Source organism: Carassius gibelio, chromosome B16 (assembly GCF_023724105.1).
Source record: "Carassius gibelio isolate Cgi1373 ecotype wild population from Czech Republic chromosome B16, carGib1.2-hapl.c, whole genome shotgun sequence".
Taxonomy (NCBI): Eukaryota; Metazoa; Chordata; class Actinopteri; order Cypriniformes; family Cyprinidae; genus Carassius; species Carassius gibelio.
The window spans coordinates 10,815,630-10,841,815 of record NC_068411.1 but is presented as its reverse complement, the minus strand read 5'-3'; the positions used below and the strand labels follow the sequence as shown (position 1 = coordinate 10,841,815).

At 36.5% G+C, this 26,186-nt stretch overlaps 2 protein-coding genes across 3 annotated transcripts in view; one reads left to right on the top strand and one right to left on the bottom strand.

The window, feature by feature from the left end:
• LOC127975035 (SNF-related serine/threonine-protein kinase) overlaps positions 1–12,000 on the bottom strand; it is a 48,009-nt gene extending 36,009 nt beyond the window's left edge. Inside the window, exons 1-2 of the mRNA XM_052578769.1 lie at positions 11,802–12,000; positions 3,969–4,675 (exon numbers count right to left, since the gene is read on the bottom strand). Coding sequence (XP_052434729.1) covers positions 3,969–4,557 — 589 coding nt within the window. The 5' untranslated portion in view covers positions 4,558–4,675; positions 11,802–12,000. The remainder of the gene's footprint in view (positions 1–3,968; positions 4,676–11,801) is intronic.
• A 2,830-nt stretch (positions 12,001–14,830) lies between these two features.
• LOC127975034 (protein O-linked-mannose beta-1,4-N-acetylglucosaminyltransferase 2) lies at positions 14,831–24,731 on the top strand. 2 transcript variants are annotated; one of them, XM_052578768.1, is made up of 3 exons: positions 14,831–15,119; positions 21,046–21,242; positions 21,392–24,731. In XM_052578768.1, exon 3 carries the CDS (start codon positions 21,405–21,407, stop codon positions 22,827–22,829), a length of 1,425 nt encoding a protein of 474 aa, XP_052434728.1. In that variant the 5' UTR covers positions 14,831–15,119; positions 21,046–21,242; positions 21,392–21,404; the 3' UTR covers positions 22,830–24,731. The 2 variants fall into 2 exon arrangements, with proteins under 2 accessions (XP_052434728.1, XP_052434727.1); XM_052578767.1 differs by having other exon boundaries at positions 21,046–24,731.
• Positions 24,732–26,186: the final 1,455 nt, after the last annotated feature.

Sequence of the window (26,186 nt, the reverse complement as noted above, 5' to 3'; positions counted from 1 at the left end):
AAGAGCACCAGTATTAAAAAGGCTACCCAGGCAAACACTGAACAAATTATTATCGATTAGGAAGCGAAACCAGAAATCACCTCAGCAGGAAACCCACAGGCATCAGAGCACAATGTCTATTTGATCACACTGACAGTGTCAATAAAGAGTGTTTAATCAGGGCTCCAGCAGGGAAGCTCAGCTCAAACAAAGAGCGGATTAACTGTCCCACCACCTGCCTGTTTAAGGGCTGGAAATACAATTAACCAAAGACGATGCTTCAACAACTGCAGTGTTGTGACAGATCGTTACCACGCAAATGTGTACAGAGATACAGTACCAATCCGGTTTAACTATGCTATCTGTGCTGGGATAAATCTGCACCATGCATGCTTTAATGAAAGCCTTGCAGCACAAACACTCCTCTTTTCTACGGATATTAGTTTTTTTTATTAGCGATACACTGATATTAGATTTGTGGTTAACACAGATAAGCGGATACGCATTTCTTATGTTATGGCAGATGTCCTACAATCCTACATTTTGCCAAATAAATTAAAAATAAAACATTCAAAAGTACAAAATAAATACCGTTTTGAATGCTACACGATTAGGCACCCCAACAACAAATGGATATTCATTTTGAGATGTGCTACATTTAAATGTAGCAATTTTTATTATGACAAATTTATTTGTATTATTAAACAAAGTGAATGTTGAAAAGATTCTACATTTAAAATGAGGATAAATGAGCATCTGAAATGAAATTATTGAAATTATCTGAAATTATTTTTACAAAACAAACAAACATAAACCTTTGTATTTTATATAGAAAATCTTAGATACAGCTAAATGTTAGCCAATCATTTTCTTTCTTTCTTTTTTTTTTTTTTTTTTTTTTTTTTTACATTATAGTATTTTTTAAGTTGTTGTGTACAGTTGTTATCAAGATCTTCTCTGCAGTAATTCATTAAGTAAGGAGACATTATTCTGATTAGCATATTTCATATAAAGTACTAAATCAATGACATCAACAGGTAATTTTTACATTTACATTTAGTCATTTAACAGACACATTTATCCAAAGTGACTTACAAACAAGGAAAATGTAAGCAATCAAAAGCAACAAAAGAGCAATGATATGCAAGTGCTATAACAAATCTCAGTATTTTAATCTTGATAACAATATCCACTTTTCTCGATTTATTAAAAACAATCATCACGATATTGGCCGGCTCATTATTTATCCTGAAAATATCCTGTTTTTAATTTGGCATTCGTGTTATCTTGCATCGCTAACAAGTCTTTACTAGCGTTCATGCTTGTGGTTGGCAGATGTGAAGAGCTTTAAGCCCCAAAACAGAGCTTTTTTTTTCCTTTAAGGATACACTCTGTGCCCGGTGTTTTACTTAATATATGCAATCTGGCAACCTTGTGCACGCACTGGCCAATGGCGGAACTAACGCTGATGATATGAAAACATACATGTGGTGGTGTTTAGCAAACTCTCTATTCCAGTGTTGCCAACTTAGCAATTTTGTTGCAAAATTTATTAACTTTTCAGACTAGCCTCGCAACTTTTTCTTCCAAAAGCACCTACCAACAATTTTAGGAATTTTTTACATTTGGCAACTTTGATAAGTGTCTCAGACAAACAAAAAGCACACTTTTCCATCCAAATTACACAAAAAGAGGAATTGTTAATTTATGATTCACTTTGTCAGTAGCTTCTAGTTTGTACTTTTTCAATTGTTGTAAAAGTAATTTTTATTATTTTGGAGTTTAGGACTTAACATTTAAAAAATAAATAAATAAAATCCATTTGCTTCTTAGTCAAGCACCCATTTGAGATCGATGTCCGTGCTTTTGCCTGCTCTTTAAAACACTAACCAAAACCATGAGTTTTACATTATCATAGTTGGAAGTCAGTGTATAGTCAGTAGAAGTTGGTTAAAGGACACATAAAATGTTATTGCATTTACCCTTTTGATAGAATAATCATTATTAATAACCGTGATTATAATTTTAATCAAAATAATCATTATGATCAGTTTAACCATTATTGTGCAGCCCTACCCTAGTTGATGGTTCACAATGCTTTTGAAAGATGCTCAGGGCTCTCTCCTTTGTCGCTCTGTATAGGCCAATCGATGGACTGAAGCTTTGCATGCCCTGACATGCCTACCGCCTCTACCACCTCTAGCCTCGGAAAGGTTAGACCTCAGCCTGCTTCAACTTGCTTGCTTGCATTCATTATCTTGGGGAGCTAACATTGCAATGATGAAAGGAATCCGCCAACGCACTTCAAGAATCCATGGCCTAATAATCTAGAACTTGAAGAGCAAATGACAGTTCCTCTTAATAACTGACAAGAAGAACTGCATTTGGAGTATCTAGGGTTAATGGCTTTGTTCTGACATGTTTTCTGATAAAGAGGTTAAGCTGTTTTTGGCAGAAGTATGCCGATGCCTTAAAGTGACAGATAATAAATAAATAGACTGTGCTGCTGTTAAACCACTGATCAGCACACTCACACTGGAGACAGTTTACCAAGTGCAAGTATAAGGGCTTGCAATTGTATCTTTCTGTTAGACTACCAAAATATATCACTGCCCTGCCCGAAAGACTATCTTGAATAGTGATATAAAATTCCTTCCTTGATTCACGTTGTTCATTCGCTTGTAGGGTTGAAATTGATCATAGTTTATCATTTTCACATTTTGCCAATTTAAACATTCAAGCATTTTAAACCATTGAAGCACAAGAAGACGTTAAAATAATTCAATTAGCTACTTGCTAAAGTTTTCTTTGCGCCTTATTTTATCCGTAACGTTGTTGTATTTTATTTATCTATGCATGAAATTTGTTAATTTGCTCTTATTTAATAACTGATGGTTAACTTGTCTTCAAAAATGTTTGACTTTCATTAGTTCTGCTCCTATTTTTTGCTGTGGTATCAAAGTACTTAAAGTATTCTTTAAATAATAAAGTGTCACTTTTTTGCTTATCAAAAAAAAAAAAAGACCTGATCTGTGATTCAAAATATGTAATGCGAACCAAGCCATGTTTTGTGTGAACCAATTGCACCCCTACTCTCCTGACATGCAATTTGAAGGAAAATAGAATCAAGAAAGTTTTTGATTATGCTGATTTGTCAACAGTGAAGTTCGGGCTACCAAAATATGAATAATGCCTGCCCAAATGGCTACAAGGGATTTAGAAATTTTGCACGCCCTGTGTATGTAAGAAACACTATCACTTTATTTTCATGCCATTTTCCACACCAATGCAAATGTTAAGCACAAAAAATTGGCCTGTTTTTTGCATGTGGCAGATGGCATGATAGTAAGTGTCACATAATGAAAAACATATGACCAAAAAAACACAGTGAGACCTTGTAAAAATTACAGAGCTCTTATTGGTTCTTCATTGAATGTCAGTCTGTGACACAAAAAATAAATAAATGCCAGAACTTTTTTTTTAGGCTCAACATTGATTATTTATATTTTTTTCCCCATTTGACTGGTGAAGTCAGATTTCCTCTTGCCTTAGTTTGCCAACAATTTTCATGGCTCCAACACAAAACAAGATATGATTTGATCAAAATAAGTTTTATTTATAGTTATATGTTAGGTTATTATATTAGGTTTAGGGTAAATACATTTATTTTATCTATATTTTGATTTCAGGTTTTTTTTTTTATGGTTTTAGTCTTAGTAATGATAAAAAACTTTCTGGATAATAAAATATTTTTATTATGGGGGCAAAGGCAGTTTCCTCAACTGATCATGATCGTTGCGGCAAACAACCTCCTTAACACATGATAAAATCACTGTAATCCTAAAACAGTTTTTCCAAGACACTAAAATAATGAGGAAATAAAATACTGTATGATAAATGCCATAGGCCATAGGCATTTAGGCCATAGGCATTCATTTGTTTTGAACTTTGGAGTCAGATTTACACAGCAGAGTTACAAACACACTTACCCACAGCAGGTGCATCATACTCATCTCCCAGCAGGATCTCAGGGGCAGAATAAGCCAGCGAGCCACAGCTGGTGGTCAGCTTCTTTCCCGGCTGAAACTTATTACTGAAGCCAAAGTCGGTGAGCTTGACCAGGCCCTGTTTCTCAAAGAACACCACATTCTCCGGCTTCAGGTCACGGTGAACCACATGCAGCCGGTGACAGTACGAGATGGCATGCACGATCTGGGCAAAATATTTCTTGGCCAGCTCCTCGTTCAGTCCCTCCTCGTGCTTCATGATGTAATCAAACATGTCACCACCATCGCCGAGCTCCAAGATAAGGTAGAGCTTGGTCTGCGTGTCGATGACCTCGTAGAGCCGAACGATGTTGGGGTGCTGAACCAGTTTCATACAGCGGACCTCCTGGAACAGGTGACCGGTCGCAACCATGTCAAGCTTGGTCTTATCAATTACCTTAACTGCCACTTTTTCGCCGGTGAAGACATGACGCGCTAGTTTGACCACGGCGAAATGGCCACGGCCGAGCGTCTTGTCCAGGTCATATAGTCCAGCGATCTTTCCATCATACCCGCGCTTGATTCCTGCCATGATTGCTGGTCCTCCGGTGGGATGGAGGGGGGAGCGGCCCCTGGAGCTTAAACTGGAGGAAAAATCCAGCTCACTTCAGCACATTGGCTGGTAACAGCAATCCCATGTTGGCAGGTTCCTGATAATCAGAGATACACAAATACAAAAATTAGTAATTAGAACACAAACAGCCATAAATTGATAATAGCTACAATTATAATTTTAGGTTAGAGAACATAGAACCGTTCGGTTCTCAACACACGGTTCGGCACGCATCTTAAATTGGACAAAGCATCTGTAATATGGTTTGCTAAAAAAAACACGTAAAACAAACAGGGTTCAGCTTATATATGTTTCTGTTTTTGTTCTGCGCATTCTGGCTTATCAGACATTACAATAATAGGGGAAGTCGTGGCCTAATGGTTAGAGAGTCGGACTCGCAATCGAAGGGTTGTGAGTTCGAGTCTCAGGTCCGCAGGAAGTGTGGGTGGGGGGAGTGCATGTACAGTGCTCTCTCCACACTCAATACCACGACTTAGGTGCCCTTGAGCAAGGCACTGAACCCCCAACTGCTCCCCAGGCGCCGCAGCATAAATGGCTGCCCACTGCTCCGGGTGTGTGTGTGTTCACTGCTCTGTGTGTGTGCACTTAGGATGGGTTAAATGCAGAGCACGAATTCAGAGTATGGGTCACCATACTTGGCTAAATGTCACGTCACCTTTTTATTCACCTTAATAGTGATGGGGAGGAAAAAAAACCTTGGTCAACCAACTCACTCTTATTCAATGCGAATACCCTATGCTGGAATATGAACAGTCATTTATTCGGTCATCACCCGGTTTTTATTACATGGCTCTTTGGAATACTTGATTCTGATTGGTCAGTCGCGACATTCTGAGGTATGTTATCCCTCGATAACAACCTGTAAAAGCTAATAACACAGGCTTATCCGGGTAGCAGCAGTCTTAAATGTCCCTTAAATGTCCGTTTAGTTTGAATTTGCCGCTTGCTCGCAACTGCTGTCTTCACGGAAGCTTTCTGTTCAAATATTTAAACTCAAATCAATATTTTGTATCTAATTATTTACTTATGTGGCAAGAAGCCGTGTAATAAGCGGGATAATGTACATCCAGCAGGTTGTTCTCGTTGAATAAACCTGTGACTCCAAACCGTGAAAAAGTTGAACCGCTCCACCCCTATTTTATAACATTTTTAATCTTGCATACTGACGTCACATTGAAGACCTTGAAGCTCTTTGTGGCCCAATGGTTTGACCAGTGCCATTACATAACCAATTTTTGCATTCAGGAAAATCTCAGAATCGATGCTGAATAATTTCTCAATTCGCAATGCGATTTATTTTCCAAGCCCAAATTTGAAGTGGATCAAAAAAGTCATTGCTTGTTAAACTGTACAAAGGTCAAACAGTTTTAACAATCAGAAGCATTGCAGGGAGTAGTTAGCAGTGTAGTAACCAATGTTTTTTACTCTACTTTAACAGCCAACTTTAACTCTTTATTCTAGTTGCAATAATACATTATTCGCATGTTTATTTAGCCCAATAGCAGATTTCACTCAAAATCAGAGTACTCCCACCATGCCAAGCCACAGAGTGGTTCCACTGCCACAAGCATTTAACATGGAGCATCACAGATTTGTATTGATTTCCTCTCGTTAGTGTAAAAATAAAAGCCACAAGTCTGGCAAGTAAGCTAGCGCTCCAGAAGAGAGGCTGCCTCCTAAAAGGACTGATTCAATTTTAGTGGCATTAACCTCAGGCCAGTGCTGGAGTTGACTGCCATGAGAGCAGCCATGACTTTCACATGTGCGTACCATTCTATTTATTCTCCCTATCGCCCAAAATCATGTCACAAATCAGAAAGAGATAATGTATAAAATGAACAGGATTGTTAAAACACATGCACAAAATTATTATACAGCACTGCATTTTAACTTTTCTTTAGGAAATTCGAGTGGTGCTTGCATTCAAAATTGATGCCAGCGTTTTTAGCATGTTGGTGATACTAGTTTGCTGTTGACCAAAATCAAAAGAGTCCATTATGAATTTTATAGGATATTCTGGATCCTACATATGGCTTTTCCCCTCAGTGTCAGATGTATAAACTGACGTTTTCTTAACCAATATTCACAGTTTTCTATTTAATCAGGTATGCATTCTTTAATGCATTGGTTGTATGAATAAATTTAATCTGGTTACCACCAGAATAGCACCAAACACCACAACAGGAAACAGTGTTCCTAGGCAATTTAAGTTAACAATTTAATGTGTTGTTTGCATACATTATTCAGTTACTTTCATTACAGCTATTCATCATAAGAGGTGTTACTAAAAAGCTTGACATGTAGCATATAATAGGGTTGCACGATAAATATCGGCCGATAATTAATGTGCATCTTGTTATTAAAGCCGGTTCATTAATCAACGGAAAATTCCATCAGGTGCGTGATTTCACATAGAACAGCTGTTACTACACAGAGCCGTTGTTAACTGACAAGCTGCACAAACCAATGGTGATAATGAACGTGAATTTGCGCAGCTTGTCAGTTAACAACGACTCTGTGTGGTAACAGTTGTTCTATGTGAAATCATGCACCTGATGGAATTTTCCACTGATTAGAGAACTGGCTTTAATAACAAGATGCACATTAATTATTGGCCGATATTTATTGTGCACCCCTAGCATTTAATAAAACAGTAATGTTAATAGTGTGTTGTGAACACTAACAAGAACAATTCTTTGGCTTTATGCAACTTTTGCAACTAAATATATTAAGCAATTATCTTTAGAAATTAAATGTTTATTTCTCCCAAAATATAAGTTTTAACATTTACTCACCAAGGTGATTATATTATGAAAGAATTTTCATTTTAGGCTAAACTATACAATAAATTCTTAAAGTTAAGGGTTCATTCAGATCCTTAACCCAGTATGAGTAGCGGCAGCATGCTCGCCTTAGCGAAAACCATTAATTAGCCTGCAAGGTCCATTAATTTTCCATAGTGCTTTCATAGTACACAAATAATCGCTCGGTTCATTAACAATGAACACCACAGGCCACTACACCAGCTTTTGTTCGGCTAAAAGAAATAGCCTTCTCTTTTCATAAAATGGAGCTTGTTGAGGTTAGAGGAGCAATCGTTCAAGGATTTGTATCATTGTTTGGCCCCATGCACTAGTGATTATGTTGTCATCATAAACAGCTTTTAATATTATATTATAACATTAGTATGCATTTATAAAATCTGGATGTCTTCCAAACAAGGGGGCCCAAACCCTGCTGTACATAAGCAAAGTGGGAGATTAACACAAATAGCATTTCAGATTTCAGCTTGCCTATTGAAAAGCCTACAGCAAAGCCTAAATAAATCATATCCCTCGGTAATGCCTAATACTGGCCGGCCACCAATTACCGCGCAATCGTAATGGATTTAAATGACCCCAACTGCACAGTCAAACCCTAACTTAAATGTTTCATGCCAAAAAAACTGAAATCAGAATACATTTACAGTCCTTTCACAATTACAGCTCCACCTTTTTTTGGAAAATTCTTGACAAAGGATATCAGCCAACAATCTGCCAGTGAATGAATGTTCATTGCCAGGAATGTACTGTAACTGTTGTGTAATATTGCAGTCTCTCTCATTACACAGGTGAGATCAGCAGAAGTTAACTCTGTAAAGCCTGATGCGTGAAATAATGGTCAGAAATGTAGTAGTCACTGCTGAAATATAAAAAAAATTTAAAAAAAAGTTTTGTAAATCAGGCTTTTATGAACAATAGGGACGTAACAATTCACTCAACATTTTAATTTCACGATTCAATTCGATTCACGATTATTTGAACAAAATTAGATTTAAGACAAATTATAAACTAAATGTGTCCTTTTATTATTGCTTGGATAAAATGCTGCACGTTTCTTTGTAAAATTTAAATATAACACTATAATAATATACTAATATACCACTTGCATATTATTGCTCTTTCGTTGGATTTGCCTGCTTCTACTATTTGACTGCTTGGATAAAAGCATCTGCTAAATGACAAAACTTAAATATAATGTAAATGTAAATAACAAGACTAAATTAAAATTTTACAACAATCCCCAAATCAAATAAGTAACACAAATAAAATAAATCTCTTCATATAAACTAATGAAGGGCTGTATGCTGATTCAGATCCAGATCAATTCGATTTAGATTCACAAGATCTCAAATTGATTCGATTTCGATTCTCGATTCGATTTCGATTCTCTATACTCAATTCTCGACTCAAGTCAATGAATATAGATTTAATACAAATACTATATGTATAAAAAAGAACAGTGAACATAAGTTTACACTTGGGTAATGAATAAAAATTAATTAACCACAAACCTGTACATTAAACTCTTTTATTTTTGGTACACTTGGGTACATTAAAACAGAACCCATCTCCAATTTTCAAATGCATACAATTATGTTAAATAAATACAAGTTTGATGCGAGATGAAAAATGCTTTGTTCTTGTCCACAACACTATCTTCTTGCTTACGAAATCTAAAATCCTTCCATACCTCTAACTTTTTATGTGAAGGTGGCATCAACGTCGACAAAGCACCTAAAACCGTTTAAGCCAGTGGTTCTCAACCTTTTTTTCCCATCGGGCCGCATTGAGGCCCGATGGAAAATCGCACAAGGCACAATAGATGAGGGTGACATCTAATGGAGAAGATTTGCAATTAAATTAACGCTAATCTTACGTTCACAATGTCTGCGGAAATAAATATGGAAAAAAAAACGATTCATGGCCTTTGAGAATCGATTTTGAATCGACCACATTTTAAAAAACGATTAATCGAAAAATCTATTTTTTTTTTATCCAGCCCTACAAAGTAAGTCTATGTCTATGCTCTTTCCATTTAAAATTAGAGGCAGGCAACCACTGAATTTTAATCATGATACAAACAAAGATGCTGCATACATGAGCAGTTTTTAATCTTATTTAGATTGTATAATTTTGAAATTTGAAGCAAAAACAGAATGATTTTGACTTCAGTTTTGTGAAACTATACATAAAAATATCTGCATGAAACAGAAACAGCGAACAAGCTGAATGAGACGCAGATTCACTCTCTGCCAGCAGGTGGCGCTTAAAGCGTTTCCTTGGTTTCTGCTGTAAACAAAACAGTGCTGCATTTACGAACTTTAATATGCATTATACAGAGGCAAGATGAAAAGAAAAATTAAATCTAAACTTTTCTAAAAACAGTAAGCTCCCCTCATAAATACATTCAAATAAACTTCTAACCCTAATTGAATTGTGAACTGTTTAGCATCTCAAGCGATTTTAATCGTTACATATATTGTTACATATTTTAATCGTTTTACAACTGGATCACGGTTAATCGTTACATCCCTAATGACCCATATAGTATAATATTGTCAAAATATGTAGTTCTTACTCAAAACTCAATTTTATTCATAGGCAAAAATATGCAGATGCTGTTATTTATATTGACAAAAAGTAAGATTATCTTATCTAGTTGTAATTTACATAAGTGAGATCTTGGTAACATTTTATTATGAGGTGTACTTGTTACATGTTACAACCATTACAATAACAATATATTACGACTTATTACATGAAAATAACCCCAAGAAAAACCCTAATCCTAACACTAACCATATGGTAATTACATTTACTTCATCCATATTACTCAGTACTTAGATGTATAATTACACTCTAACAAGGTCACCTTAAAATAAAGTATAACCAAGATCTTTATAACAGCACAACACAACATCTTTAAGTCAGTATTTTAATGTATTTTAATGTTTATGACCAAAGCTCTGTAGTTTTAAATTGTGAGGAGCGAGAAGCAGTACTTTACAATGATTATTGAGAGATATAGAAATAAGTAAACCTTTTTTATCACATTTAATACGTTTTCGTAAAAATTAAATATGGTTAATTGATCAAACCTAACAATATAAAATTCCTTACATTTACTTTATAAATAAAAACAACAACAACAAAGACTTCCCAGAAGAAAAAAAAATAATGAATCTGAAGATGGAAATTTTTAGAATTACACTAAAAGCCTTTTACTTTGTAAAAATGTATGACCTATCAATGAGAAGGAAGAAAGCCTGCAAAAGATAGTGTAAAACAAGTTTTTCAGCCAACACTTATCGTGTTGATAATTTAGAGGCCTTGCATGTGTCAAATATGGTACAATCGGCTTTGTAAGGTTAAAAGTACTCAAACTCTTTTTTTCTTTACATCACTAGACCAAAGGGGCAGTCATGTCTTGCATATTAACGTCACATTCCAACCACAAATTACAAGACAGTCACCTGCAAGCCAGCAGTTGCATGCCTAGTTTTACCTTTCAGGTTGTGTAACATGATTACAGTACACTAAGCTGTAGGAACGTGTTCCACACCTTACACATACCAGTGTGACATGAGCTATATCGATCAGGCTACAACACTAGGGAACTGAAACTGATCTTCTGAACTCTGCAATTGAGTATAAGAGACCTGATGAAGAATTAAACCTCTAAGTGAAGACTTTAAGGCTCCCAAGAAACCACCAACCCTTTTCAAATCCAGCAAATTAAAGTCTGTTAATGTTCATAATGCTGTTGGACAAAAGGAATCCTGCAAACACAGACAAGCAGCAATGGATCAGTAATGTGATCACAAGCGTTAATACTGAGAGCAGCAAACCACAGCTACCAAGATGCTCAAGCTCAACAGGAGCAAGCATGCAAAACCACATCCAGCTTCTTGTTGTAATGCAATTAACCAAGCTTATTCTGTAAACCAGAGTTCCAAGTCCACCATCATGAATTATTCTCCTAGCACCAATGCTAACAAAACCACATGTGGAAAGAGAGAAACGCATCCATGTCTGGTGATGATCATGGACACATCATGTGAATGCACACCTGATATGCCCATGCATGTCAGGCCTGATCTGGCCCATAAGCTCCTTATGAGCTCCATACATCCATAGAGAGGAAGAGGATATAAATAATAGCTAGCTGACAATAGGTTATTCACAGACCATGATGATCGGATCCACTGGAACAAGGCCAATCCAGCATCGTGTGCCCCAACAGAGCATGCATACAGCTGTCAAATCGCATCCAGTTTAACGGATGTTGTTTAACGCACGTTTATTGTGGGTTTTAACCAGATGCTAACCGGCTAACAAAGTTAGCATTCTAACGCACTATCACACAAAGCTTTGACTTACCGCTCGTTCCGGCGAACATTAAAACCACTTCAAACTCCGAAACGTTCCGGTGGCTGTAGATCCGCGAACGGCAGAGGTACGGCCCAGCTGAGTATGAGTCCAGCCCTGCGTGCGTGTGTGTGTGTGTGTGGTACACTGATCAGTGTGTGTAAAGGCTGCTGGTGGAAGAGCGACTCTCAGCGCTTCTCGCTCTCCGCCCTGAAACCGTGAACTGCACGCAAACATTAGATGAGAAACATTGTGACGGGCTACACTGAAAAAATACCATCAGCAGGGGGCGCTGTGTGGCTGTGGCTAATGCGCTTACATGTAGACGAGAGCCGTGGTGTAGACTGACTACTCGTTTATGTGTTTTTTTTTTTTTTTTAATTTCTTCATCGTAATGCTAATTATGGAGCCTCTAGTCCCCCCAGATGATAGTAAAAAAAATGCTCGGGTCTTAAAAAGTGTGAAGAGATAACCATAATGATGTCGAATTTCAACAGGTAACCTGTAAGAATTATCTAGTTGTGACCCGTTGTTTAGAAATTACTTAGAATAATAATAATAATAATAAAAAAACATTGCTGGTTGTTTTGTGAATATATAATTATTTAATAAATTTTATTATTTTATTATTATTATTATTATTGAGGTTTATACATCATTTGAAAGCTGATAAGCTTTTCATTGATTTATGGTTTGTTAGGATAGGACAATATTTGGCTGAGATACAACTGAATATCTGGAATCTGAGGGTGCAAAAAAAAATAATTAATTAATTCTAAATATTGGGAAAATCGCCTTTGTCCAAATGAAGTCCTTGGTAATGCTTATAACGAATCAAAATTTAAGTTTTGATATATTTACGGTAGGAAATGTAAAAAATATATTCAGGGAACATGATCTTTACTTCATAGCCTACCGTAATGACTTTTGACATGAAGGAAAATCGATCATTTTGACCCATACAATGTAGGCTGTGGTCTAGGGTCACATATGGTGTTTTTGCAAACAGTCCTCAAATCAGACCAATCATAATTCAAAAAAGGCAAAAAGAAACAAACAATCAAAGGCGCAAAAAAACAAAACAAAAAATCACTGTACTGAATATATATTTAAATAATTTTGTCAAACATGTAACATAGCATACTGCTGCTCCAATCAGTTGGCCCGTCACTTTCTTCATTAGCATCAGTTTGCTTTCCCTTGAAAATAGCTTAAATATCTGTCATCAACACGTGTTCGCAGGATTATTAAAACACGTTATTCGTTGTAAAATAAATACAACTTCATTTGAAAAAAGCGCTTTAATATCACGTGACAAGTACTTGCCCAATCAGAGGTACAAAATAGATGCGGAAATAGAAATAATTCGTTTTAAACTTCTTGTCTTTTCTAGGTTTTCAGTTCAGTTCTAATATTGAAACGTCCGCATTCTTGAACGTCTCTGGACGGGTTTTAAATTGTGGAGGACTTTTCATCTTCTAGTTGTTTTTAAGCGAACCTATTTTGTGTGGGCCAGAAAGTTATATTTATATTGCTCGTAACGGCACACGGAGGAGTATGAAACCTTGTGCAAATTGCGTCCGAAATGGATTCAGGGTTAAATGATTCAACTGACCTTTTCGGATTTAGATAAAAGCCTACACTCATATTATATTTATATCTCCATATATAGGTTACACTGAGCCTTCATCACACATGAAAATGCTTTCACATTAGGAAACTGTGTAATAGACAGACATGACTGAAACAACAGCGAAATACATCCATTCAAGTTAACGGGCCCCACATATGGAATCATTAGTTATAAATAATTCATGAAACTATTGTAGAGCAAACATGCACTCGGAACAGCAATCAGCAATGTGACACATTTGATCGAGTTACAGATAGCCTACTTCTGATTTCAGCCTGCTTCCTTACCCAGGAGACACAGAATCGCAATGGATCTTATCAAAGATGTAATAAAACTGCAGTTCACTGGAAAGAGATGTGGGTCAGTGCCATATGCATACAAGACATTACCATTAGTTTTTTTTTTTTTTTTTTTTTTTATAAATATGAAGGTTTATTGTATAATACTGCCTGAACACTACGAATATATTTTGAATTCAGAATTTATTTTAACATGTCACTTATTGGATAACGCTACACAGCATAAATGTATTTTAAAGCTATCTACTGCCATCTACTGGGTCACTAGAGGTGTTATTTCTATTTAAAGAGCTCTTCGTTGTAACGGGTTACCACAGAATAAATGCTAATTAAAATGTATGAGATAGACGCATAGCATATTATGACACACATAGGCATTGAGAAATCACGTTGATGATTAAAAGATATAGACTATTTTACTGGTAAGCCGACCAGATATTCTCTGAACGCATTTTAAAATATTGTTGCCCCTCAAATTGGCTCTAGAGGGGGTTGTGTTACAGCTTAAAATCGACAAACTGTACGAACTCATTCATCGAGCCTTTGAGAGACAAATGAATCATCAGTAATTTCTTAGGTAGGTCATTAAAGAACATCAGTAGCCTGGTCAGGTCATACAATTATTATTTTCGTTCATTTTGCAAAGGAGTATATCAGTTATAGCAAAATCCCAGTGGTATTCTTGAATGTATATTTATATTATTATTTTGATTAGCTGGTTAATAAAAAATAATTTCTGTAAATTACAGTCACACCCGAGAGTTTGACAGCCTAGTATTCATTCAAAATCACTTTATAGCCGATATATTCAAATATGCAATCTTTATCTTTAAAGTTTAATTTATAGTTATACCGAAGCAAATTTAAAGTTTAATGTTCGGTTTAAGTCGATGAGCACATATGTATGCCGTAACCCACTCTTTTCTTAAGTTACCTGACTAAGTAAGTACATCACCAAGAACATGAATTTGCTATTAGGCTATTAGTGTTGTTTCATTGCGTTCTCGTAATGGTTTCTTTCAATTGTTGCAAAGCTCTCGCGATAACATGAATGTAGACGTCAGACTGATTAGAGGCGATAAGATCTCGCGAGGTTTTCTTTTCTGAGCTCGGTCATATCTGTGGGTGGACACTTCTCCAGCAGCTGGTTTAATGTTCGCAGAATACGCGCGACAGAGTCAAATTAGCGCTACGCAGCGATAAAATTAAGCCAACACGCGAACTGTTAATAACAACCGTGAATGAACATATCGTGTATTTAGCTTAATAGCCTCGGAAATGATGCGTTTGTACGACGTAAAGTTGTAAATGATTGGCACTGGTTTGCTGCAGCTGCTGTTGAATCCGTGTATCCGCAGTGAATTAACAACACTTCGTGCTGGCTCACCGTTCCCACAGGTATGTAACGCATTTGCTTTTCCATATAGAGAGGTATGTATTAATATTTGTCTCTTATCTTAAACTCAATGTAAAAGTTTTTCCCCCACTCCCCACCAGGTCATGAAGAGCTAGATGAGTCTTAGATGATGACTGATCATCCGCACTATTTAAAGTCTAGATACTGTATCTCAAATCACTGCTCACCTCATGATTCAACAACTTTAATATATTAATATACATCTAAAATATTGTTATTGAATTGCTACGTTACCTGTTGTGTTGAACGGGATAGAGAGAGAGATAGAGAGAGAGAGAGAGAGAGAGAGAGAGAGAGAGATAGATGGATAGATAGATGGTGTGTGTGTGTGTGTTTATACAAAGAGGCTACATAAATGAATAGATCATATTACATTTATTCGATCATTTGAGTGCTTGTGTTGTAACTATGAATAATTTGCACTCAAGTGAGTCAGATCTGCTTTAATCATCAGACCAAAATATATTATATGATGCCAACATTGGCGGAACACTAAAAAGAGTGGCTATTTTAATAATAATAGAAATAAAATGAGATGCAAAGGGCAAATCTGGAGGGACAGCACTGGAAGCCATGCCACCACTATGGATAAACATTTGACATATATAAATAAGGCTAGAGAGAAAGCTAATCATTTTGGTAACACTTTATAATAGGTAACAATTGTTAACTATTAACTGCAACATTTCTCTCAATAAATTCTTAATTCACTGCTTATTAATAGTTAGTAAGGTAGTTGTAAGGTTTAGGTATTGGGTAGGATTAGGGATGTAGAATAAGGTAAAGTAGAATAAGGCATTAATATGTTCTTAATTTGCACTAATGGCTAATATTCTAGTAATATGCATGCTAATAAGCAACTATTAAGTGTTACCTATTCTAAAGTTTTACAATCTTCTTTTTTTTCTTTACAATGTATATGCTTTCTGACTGACCGTTACATTGGTCAATCTTTTTGTTGTTGTTGTTGTTATCAACAACAGGGTGCTTGCCAGACATTCTTAAAACTAGATAGATAAGGTTTGAATCCTCTGAGACATCATAATAACCCAATCTAAAACACTGTTTAACCAGGACATTGTTGTAGAGACATGTAAAGAATTAGGCGTTTCTGCATGTCATTTGAATATTTTGAGAATTCATTAAAAATGGCAAAATATCAAGTTTGATCAGTTTAAAAGTCAAGATGAAATCAGATCTTTAAATATATTATTAATATAATAACGTATTATTAGTAAATATAACATTGTTATAGTAACTAAAGTAAGATATAGTAACTTTCTGTCTTCTAATTTAAAAGTATTTCGGATCATTCTTCCTCATCATCTGTTTATGTTGGAACAGAAATCTCATAGCTATTGCAGTAGCCTCAATATCCATAAGTAAACTCCTTCATATAAGTATATGTCTGCTTTTTGATTTGCATCCTGTCCTTTGCCTGCTCCAGTATTTTGTCATTTTGCTGTCCTCTACCAAGCTCTGCAGTGTTACATAGAGTCCTTCTCCCAGGAGGCAAAGTGACATTGTTTCCTGTAACCCCCACTGAAAAGCTCTTTCAGACCCATTCTTCATCTGACCCTGAGGAACAGAGCGATGCTGAAGATATTTGCCTGCTTCAGTGCTTACTATACCAATCAGCATGCAGCTTATTAAGGGTAATAATGATTGGTGAACCTATATAATTCTTGAGCCTGCTTCGCTAGCCTATGATGCTTTATAGAACATAAGAGGCAAATATAAGAAGACCAAGACTGATATTGTGTGGAATCAGAAGTATCTGTTTTATTGTGCATTATGTAAGAGTTAAGAATTTTTATTTTTTAATTCATTCCTCTCTATATTGGGTGTCTTTAGATTGTAAAAATGTATGTACACAATTAATACAGTGTCTTAAATGGTTAATTAGTTATTACACTTAGGCTGAAGACACTTAATACACATACTATATATGTTGATCAAGAAAGATGGTGTACTTTGTGAAATCACATTCACCATATATATATATATATATATAAATATATATATATATATATATATATATATATATATATATATATATATATATATATATATATATATACATTAAAACCTGTCATACCAATAACATTACATTCTGTGATTCCAGAATGAATATTTTCCATTGGACTGACATTTTCTTATTATCGCTAGCATTCTTATTCACTTGATAGAAGTTTTGTCACCAGCAAAGAATTGTGAAATACAATTGGTTCATCTTACTTGACATGTCACAAGTAAGGATGAGTATTAGTACTCAGAAGTGACTGCAATAATCATGAAATAATTTTTTCCGAGAGCAAATTTTATTTTATTGGTTACAGTGTCATTTTTAATGGTACCTGCTGTTTTTTTTTATCAGGATGCAATGTGTGCCAGTACTTTTAAATCAGTACTCAACACTTTGTTTGGAAACAATGAAGGGTGTTAACTAAGCATGCGGAGCAAATCAACTGTATATGCAATAGAGCAGCAAGATGCTTGTGGCGAAAGATGTTAAAAAAAGTCTGAAGTGTGTGTACATCAACAAAATTTTAAATTGGCACAGAAAATAGCACAAAATAACCCAAGATCTCGGTCACAAGGTAATTAAAAAAATTATCAGGAGACGTTATTGAGAACAGGAAGGACAGGCAGACAGCAGAAGAGGCATAATGATTGTGTCTCTTTACCCCGAGAGTTTTCTGTCGTGGGCAGGGAGCAGAGTAGGGAATCTCCTTGGCTATCCTGAAGGGACCCATCAGAGAAGAAAGCCACTGAAAGACTGAGAGCCGTGTCTTCCAGGAGCCTTATTAAAATGCATTAGAAGCACTAGGCTGCCTTCCCCCATCATTGTAGTGCTTATCATCCACATAGCAAACAGCTCAGCTGTACACAAGGGAGCTGGGCAAGCCCTGTCAGCCAGGCCCATATTCCCATTCTCTTATACAGTCATAAACACATGCACCCGGCTCCTCCAAAAACCCTCTCTTGCATGATGCGACCCCCTGCTCTCTTGCTTCATATGCACAGAAAGGACAAGGTTTCAAGGACATGAGATCTGCTTGCTCTTGCAGAGCAATTTAGATCTGGACAGCTCAGATAGACTGAGGCTCTTCAGTGTCATGTGTTCCCAGAGTCTTTATGCCGTTTAGCATATTACTCGCCTCTGTGTCTCTTTAATGCATTTGCGAATCGCTTCGCCAAACAAATCAGTTTTAAACCCTTTCCCCCCACGTTAAGAGGTCTGAAAAGCTAATATGCGTCAATGGTGTGGATTTAGCTTGGATTTTTCTGTTGTAGCAGTGAATGAACCTCCCGTAATCTGATCCATATCACAGTGCATTACGTACAAGCAGTTTAACATTGTCCTCCCTTTAGGTTTTACCATCAGTTTCGCTCATATCATGATAGCAAAGCAGTCAGTCATGGGAAGCACATAAGCTTGCATGTAATTTTTAAATCTGATCCACACTCTTATGCTAAAAATATCAGATGGTGCAGATACAAAAATCAACAACTTGCCTGTTTAGGTATGATATTTATAATTGGAAACCAGAATATCTAATAATGGAGCGCTGAATATCAAATTCCCAAATTGCTTTATAGTTTTAATGTTAATGGAACAGTTAAGGAATAATTTATTTATTGAATACTGCATAGTCCATGCTGTATATTGCATGCGATGTATGGAAAAAAAAAACTCTGTTGAAAAAGTAGTGATTTTCTACGTGTACATTTCTTTAAACTATAAAACACAACACAGAGCAATGCACAATTTAAAAAATCAAGAGAAAATTCCTTCATATTAGTACAGTACACTGGGGTAAATTTTTTACAGAATGTACTATTTATTTATTTTTAAGTGAAACGATAAGGAATCTATGCATATAACTGTCTATGCTGCATTGTTGCTACGTGACTTCACATTGCATCCAGTTATCATTTTAATAGATGAATATGGTAATTTATAAATAAATATTGTGTAAAATGTTGTAAGGTTTTTCAGTCTGTTCAAATAATGAGTCAAAATATTTATTACAAATTACTGCTGATTTTATTTGTAATTCATTCATCACATTTGAGGCACTGCAGTATTTCATGCAGTGTGTGTTGTATGACGTAGGTCACCTGGGTATTCCATAAACTCAGGAAATGCACGTGCTGCACACAGCATACTGTACTACATACTGCAGAAACCGTTTGAGTGAGTAGCATGCTAGTATGTTAATCCGAAATAAGCCTTTATTATGGGAGCACTGCATATTTTTGCCTCTGAACATCATTTTGTTGGTTTATGTTTAATCAAGCCTATACTGTCTTTGAGTGGTTATTGTGCAGAGTCATTGAGCTGAGTGAAGCTATTTGAAATAATCACTGGCAGAATGGTGTAGGCGAAACAACTCTGAAGCGATGTGGGTGTTAAGTCCCATGAGAGAAACCGACTAAACATTAAAACCGATGTACCTGTAAATGTTACCTGAAACCAAAATAGACTCAATTTAGAAATGGACTTAATTGGAACCCATGACTGTTCTTTATTAAAAACAAATCTTTTTTTATCCCCGCCTTGCTGAATTTATTTTTTTGTTACTTTTTTTTTTTTTGATAAATGATGTATAAGATGAAGTGCAATATTGATTTAATTGTCATGTACAGTATACGCCAAATGTTGGCTGGTCTTGAATTATTTTGGACATTTACTGTTTTCTTGATAATATATTATTTAATAATATAGAAGGAATAGCTGATTATTAATAATTAGTATTATGAAAATAATTAATTAGTAGAAGCTAACTGTTTCTGTTTTAGAAGGTCATGTGAAATTTTGCCAGCATATGAGGTAATGCACCCAGGGGAGACCAACCAAGGTTGGGTTTATAACCATTAATTTTTCAGTTTATGCCTAATTTCCAAGCAGACATCAAAGACATTTCAGTCTTAAATAGTTATGTTTGCTGAGATGGTGCCACTGAGGGTTTGCTCAGTAATTTGCAATCTGTAACTGACATTTTGCAGACATTTGTTACTTGGCAAAGCCTTTTAATGTTTCCCTCAGGGTTGTCTATGCAGTGAAGGGAATTAAATGCACAACTGGCGACACTGCCACTGTACACTGTTTGTATCCTTGTGGATTGGACGTTAATTCCGTTTAAGTCTCAAAAACATGAAATGCTATGGATGAAAACAAACAAGGAGATTGTCCTTCACATCCTAAAAATTGGCATTTTTTTATCCATGAGATGTGACTGCAAGCTCTGCCAAGCTTATCTTTAATTTTTAGTAGTGATAAAGACTTTAACATAGCTAGAATGATGTCTCGTTCAATTTGATTCAGTCATTGTGAACTATAAAAAGAATTGTTTCTATTTTAGTTTTTTTATGTCTTTTTGTAAAAATTGTCTCCTTATCTCCGTATCTGTTTGTTGTCCCAAACCAGTAGGCACAGGCACAAGAATTAGCTTATAGGCTGTTGCATGCATGGTGCGCTGAGAACACACATAGATTTTTTTTTTTGTGCTAAATGCTGTAAACGTTTGCATGCAGGTGGGCATCTTAAGACACTCTCTGGTCTCCATGGCTCTGTTGGCTACCGCAGCATGCCAACAGCTCAAAGATTATTATTTTATATATATACAAAAAAAAAAACAGTACTGCAGGGAGGTAATAAATTCAATTTAGCTTTAACTAAAAACTGATGATTATAGTCCTAAAAATTCCTGAATTTGAAATGTGGTGAAATGTTTTTTGGAGCTAAACTCTGCAAGACAGAGTTTCTCCAGGAATGAGTTATGAAACCCCTACCCTACTCTTTACCCTCTGTGCTCATTCTGTACTCTACATTTATGATGTATTAATGCAACTCATGAACCTCCTTGTTCAAACTTAGTATTCTGATTCTGATCGTTGCAGGTGGAGCATGAGTGTGTGGTTGGAGTCCTGCTGCAATGCGCGCTATTGGGTGTAGGATGAACCTGCCGGCAGTGCTGAATGGCCTGCTGGTGTCAGTGGTGGCAGCCTTACTTTGGAAATATGTTCGGCTGATTGAACACACATCACAGTTGGAAGAGGAGCTACAGCTTACACGCCAATCACAGGAGTTCTCACAGGTGCGTATCGACTACCATGGTGCCCTGTTAGCACTTCAAGAACATGGCACCAGAATGGTCTGCACTGGCAAGATGCACACCGATCGCATCTGCCGCTTTGACTACCTTTGCTACTGCACGGAGGCTGAGGAGTTTGTATTCTTCCACAGTAATGCCTCTGTGATGCTGCCCAACCTTGGCCCTCGGCGCTTCCAGCCCGCCCTGCTGGACCTCTCGTCTGTAGAAGACCACAACACTCAGTACTTTAACTTTCTCGAGCTCCCGGCAGCGGCTCTGAAGTTTATGCCGAAACCTGTGTTTGTGCCAGATGTAACTCTAATTCTGAACCGTTTTAACCCAGACAACCTCATGCACATTTTTCATGATGATCTTTTGCCCATATACTACACCATGCAGCAGTATTCAGACTTGGATGATGAGGCCAGGCTCGTATTCATGGAGGGGTGGGGTGAAGGGGCTCACTTCGATCTCTACCGCTTGCTAAGCAGTAAGCAACCCCTTCTCAAGGAGCAGTTGAAGACCTTTGGCAAACTCATGTGTTTCACCAAGTCTTATGTTGGATTGTCAAAGATGACAACATGGTACCAATATGGCTTTGTGCAACCGCAAGGACCCAAAGCCAACATTCTGATTTCAGGTAACGAGATCCGCCAGTTTGCATCATTTTTGACTGAGAGGCTTAACATCACGCGAGAGGAGGGCGATGACTACATTGTTGTTTTTAAGCGTACCACTAACAGGCTCATTCTTAATGAGCCGGAACTACTACTGGCTTTAGCCCAAGAGTTTCAGATGAGGACTGTCACTGTGTCTTTGGAGGAGCAGTCATTTGAAAGCATTATCCAAATTATTAGTGGGGCGACTATGTTGGTCAGCATGCACGGAGCCCAGATGATTACCTCCATGTTCTTGCCCCGTGGTGCCGCTGTGGTTGAACTCTTCCCGTATGCTATAAACCCAGAGCAGTACACTCCCTACAAAACCTTGGCCTCATTGCCTGGCATGGACCTTCAGTATGTTGCATGGAGAAACACCATGGAAGAGAACACTGTTACATATCCCGATCGCCCCTGGGATCAGGGTGGCATCGTCCACCTTGAGAAGGAGGAACAAGAACGTATCCTTGCCAGCAAGGATGTGCCAAGGCATCTTTGTTGTCGTAATCCAGAGTGGCTTTTCCGCATTTACCAGGACACTACTGTGGACATTGCTTCTTTTCTGGACCTACTTAGAGAAAATCTAAAAAAGCCTAATCCGAAAAAGGCCAAGGTGGCTAGCACTGTACATCCTGGTCGAGTCAGAGAGCCCAAGTGCCAGACGTCAGTACAGGCCAGCAATGAAGCAAAGCTCTCAGTGTCATGGCAGATCCCTTGGAACCTGAAGTACCTGAAGGTTAAAGAGGTGAAATATGAGGTGTGGATCCAGGAGCAGGGAGAGAACACGTATATGCCTTACATTCTGCCCCATCAGAACTACACCTTCTCGGAAAACATCAAACCCTTTACCACATATTTAGTATGGGTGCGCTGCATCTTCAACAAGAACCTCTTGGGCCCATTTGCAGATGTTCTTATATGTAAAACTTGATTCTTTAATCAGGTTAGAAGTAAACACTATCAGCTAGCAAAGAATTAATTTGAAGATTAATTCTCAGGAAATATCCTGAAAATTATAAGGTGTGACATGGCTGAATTATTTTTGGACTTGGTTGTCACTCATGTGACTTGATTGTCCTTCATGGTCCTTATGCAGTGTCATGAACTCACAGAGAACAAACGGCCTGACTGCAAGGAAGGTTAGAAGAGAATGCAGATTGCAGAACTGCCAGTTCTTTTAGTTCCTACCATCGTCCAAGCAAAGTTCTCAATGGCTTTATATATAAATGCAACGCATAATTTTAATTTGTATTTATGAGTCCAAGACACTGGTTTTGTCTGACACCTGCTTTGGTTAACTAAAATAATGCACACATTTATGTGGCTTAAGAAACCTGAAATGAATTTTATGTGACCTTGTGAGTGTGCCCTTTTTATTTTTTATTTATTTACTTTAGTTATGAAGAAGCTGCTGCTTCTTGTTTTTCATAAAAATGCAGGGGCGTTACAAATTAGTATGAAGTACTGTATCTGCGAGAGGGTAGAAGAAAAGTCGAAAGTTAACTTTAAGATGAACATTATACTATTTAAAAAATAGGCTGCTTTTGTGTGGGTTGACTCTAGTTTGCTGCTGCAGTCTTGATGTTCTTCTTTTTTAACCAGCCTCAAAACCACTGATTATTATCTACCTGTTCAATGGAAAATGTTTGAATTTGTTTACCATTAAGATGTATAAAATCGCATCACAGACAGAAGACTTACATATTCAAGTCAGTAGTATTTTTGAGGACTGGGGTGAAATAGTTTTAAGATAGTGGCCTGAAATTTGAAAGCCATTTTTTTTTTTTTTTTTGATGGCATGTCAGTAATCACTTCTATGTTAAGTAGGTCTAAGTTGGAACCACTGTGTTAAGCAATGAAGTGTGTTTGGTGATAACAGCTTAGCGGGCTAGTAGCACAAAGAAATTTTGGTCCAAAATGTCCAGTTCATGAACTGTAGGGTTTTTGATACATGTCCAGTAGAGGAGTAACAGTACAAAGCTAAGGCTTACAGAATGCAATATTAAAGATTTGAAGATAAATATTTGTGTAAAAAAAAATCTGTTTAGATGTGCTTCCTATACTGCCATTCAACATATTAACTTAAAACAGTATCTATATCTGCTTTAGAGAGGGACAGTGCCAGTGTTTGAAGATGCTTTTGTTCATATCTTTTATATCTCATCTGCATTTCTGAAAAGACAAGCTGTGTTGTAGTGGCTTATGGTTTATTAAGAAGATAGAAACATGTATTTTATCTTAGACAGTTATTTTTTGAAGAAGACTCTGGAATGCTATACATACTGTAGCCCAGATTTGCACTGTTGAAATTTTCTTTCACTACTATTATCATTAGAAATTAAACAACGAACCACAAGGTTTGTTTGTGTTTTGCTCTGAATGGCCTGTCAGGTCATCTGTATTGTTTTTTTTTGTTTTTTTTTAAACAGGTTAAACCAAGAACATTTCTAATTGAAATTCACAAATGGCAAACCTCAGCCATGGAGTTTATTAGCATAACTGTGTTTCAATGGTAATTTTATTCAAGTATGAGGATAATAATTGAATTCTGTTTGTAATACAAAATAGCAGAAATGTCCTGTGCATATAATAAAAGAGAAAGGCTTGCATGTTGATGAGTTGAGAAGCAGATGTTTATGGTTGAAAACTTTGCTTGTTTCTCATTATCTCATTTTAATAATTAAGTTTTCAATGTAGAAACAGATATATGATTGCAGGCTTGTTTCCTGTAAACCACATTGTTTCCTGTGCCAGTTTGTAAAATTACCATTATGTGCCACTGGAATGTCATAAATCATTTTTGTCACTTTTATTAAATGTACAATTTCCCAGATGTCTGTGTGACGTTTTTATTTCAAAGTGTCTATCGTTCATATTTAATGTTGAAAAATTGTTTTATCGTTGTAGTTTGTCATTATCTTAAGACATTAGACAGAAACCCAAAACAAATGGACTGGTAAATAACATCACTCCAGCAGTCATGAATTTGATTTTTTTATTAGTTTTTAGCAGAACGTGCAGTCTTGGTGTCATGAATTTAAACCTAAAGATTATAGTTATAACAAGTAATTTTAGCTCCAAACAATTATATGTGCCCAATTTAAATTACTGCACTCAGATACAGATTATAATATACAGATATGTTTGATACTAGTGTTGTCAAAATTACAGACTGCGATACCATTAGCAAAAACTGCCATTTCCTGCTAACATTTGAGCACTGTTGAGCAGATTCTATGCCGTTAACAAGGACTATAAATATAAAGATAATAATAAATATATAGTTCTAAATATTCTCAATATTAAAGAATAGCAGTCCACACCACTACTATAACAATAAAGGCACAGAGAAACAATATCGTTGGATTATTTTCAGAACAATTATTTTTTCCAGCTGATTAAGGATACAGACATAGACAGTCATTTAGAATCCATCCGGCTATATCGAGCTTGAGAATTTAAAGCGACAGACACACGTGCGCTTCGAATAAACCAACAATATCATTTGCTGGTGTGGATGCTAATATCATTATTTTTATAGTTATCTTTATTGCTATCATCCTTGGTGTGAATGACAAGGCTGATTTATACTTCTGTGTCGAACATATGCCGTTGCCTATGCATAGACGCACATCCTAAACCGTAGCCTAACGTGCACCTTTCCAAAAATTTAACAATGCATCAATTCTACGCCGACCGAAAGCACTGTGATTGGTCTGCAAGAATCTCATTATTATATAGATAGCTAGTTGCAGTGTTGAGTACTCGAGACTCGGACTCGGTCTTGGACTCGGTCTCGAGACCGTATTTTAATGGTCTCGGTCTTGTCATGGACTCGTGTGCATTTTGACTCGGTATTGACTCGGACTCGAACATATTAGGAATCGGACTTATGCCCGAGTCCACTCGAGTCCCAATCAAAATATTTCATGATTATTACTATATGTTAAAACCCTCTGGAGTCGTTTAACCCAGGATACGCGTTATGAGTCATTTTCTCCTGATAACCCCGAAAAGAACTTAAATTACACTTTCAGTTTTAATCGTACAGATAAGAGCAATACATCAATCGTATCTGTAAAGGGTTTTTTTTTTTGGATACAGACATAATAACAACAAAACTTTGTGCACTTCTTCATTTACAAACACGTCATTAAAATGAACTGTAACTCAGTGAATACTCAACGAAAAGACATGAGAGAGATATCTATAGAAAGCTTGACATGTCTGCTTTTAAACTAAAAAGTGCCACCGAAAACAAGTATTCTGTGATAAAGTAATCCATATG

Coding starts and splice junctions, on each gene's coding strand:
- LOC127975034 (XM_052578767.1), top strand. CDS start 21,081: ATGCGCGCTATTGGGTGTAGGATGAACCTGCCGGCAGTGCTGAATGGC.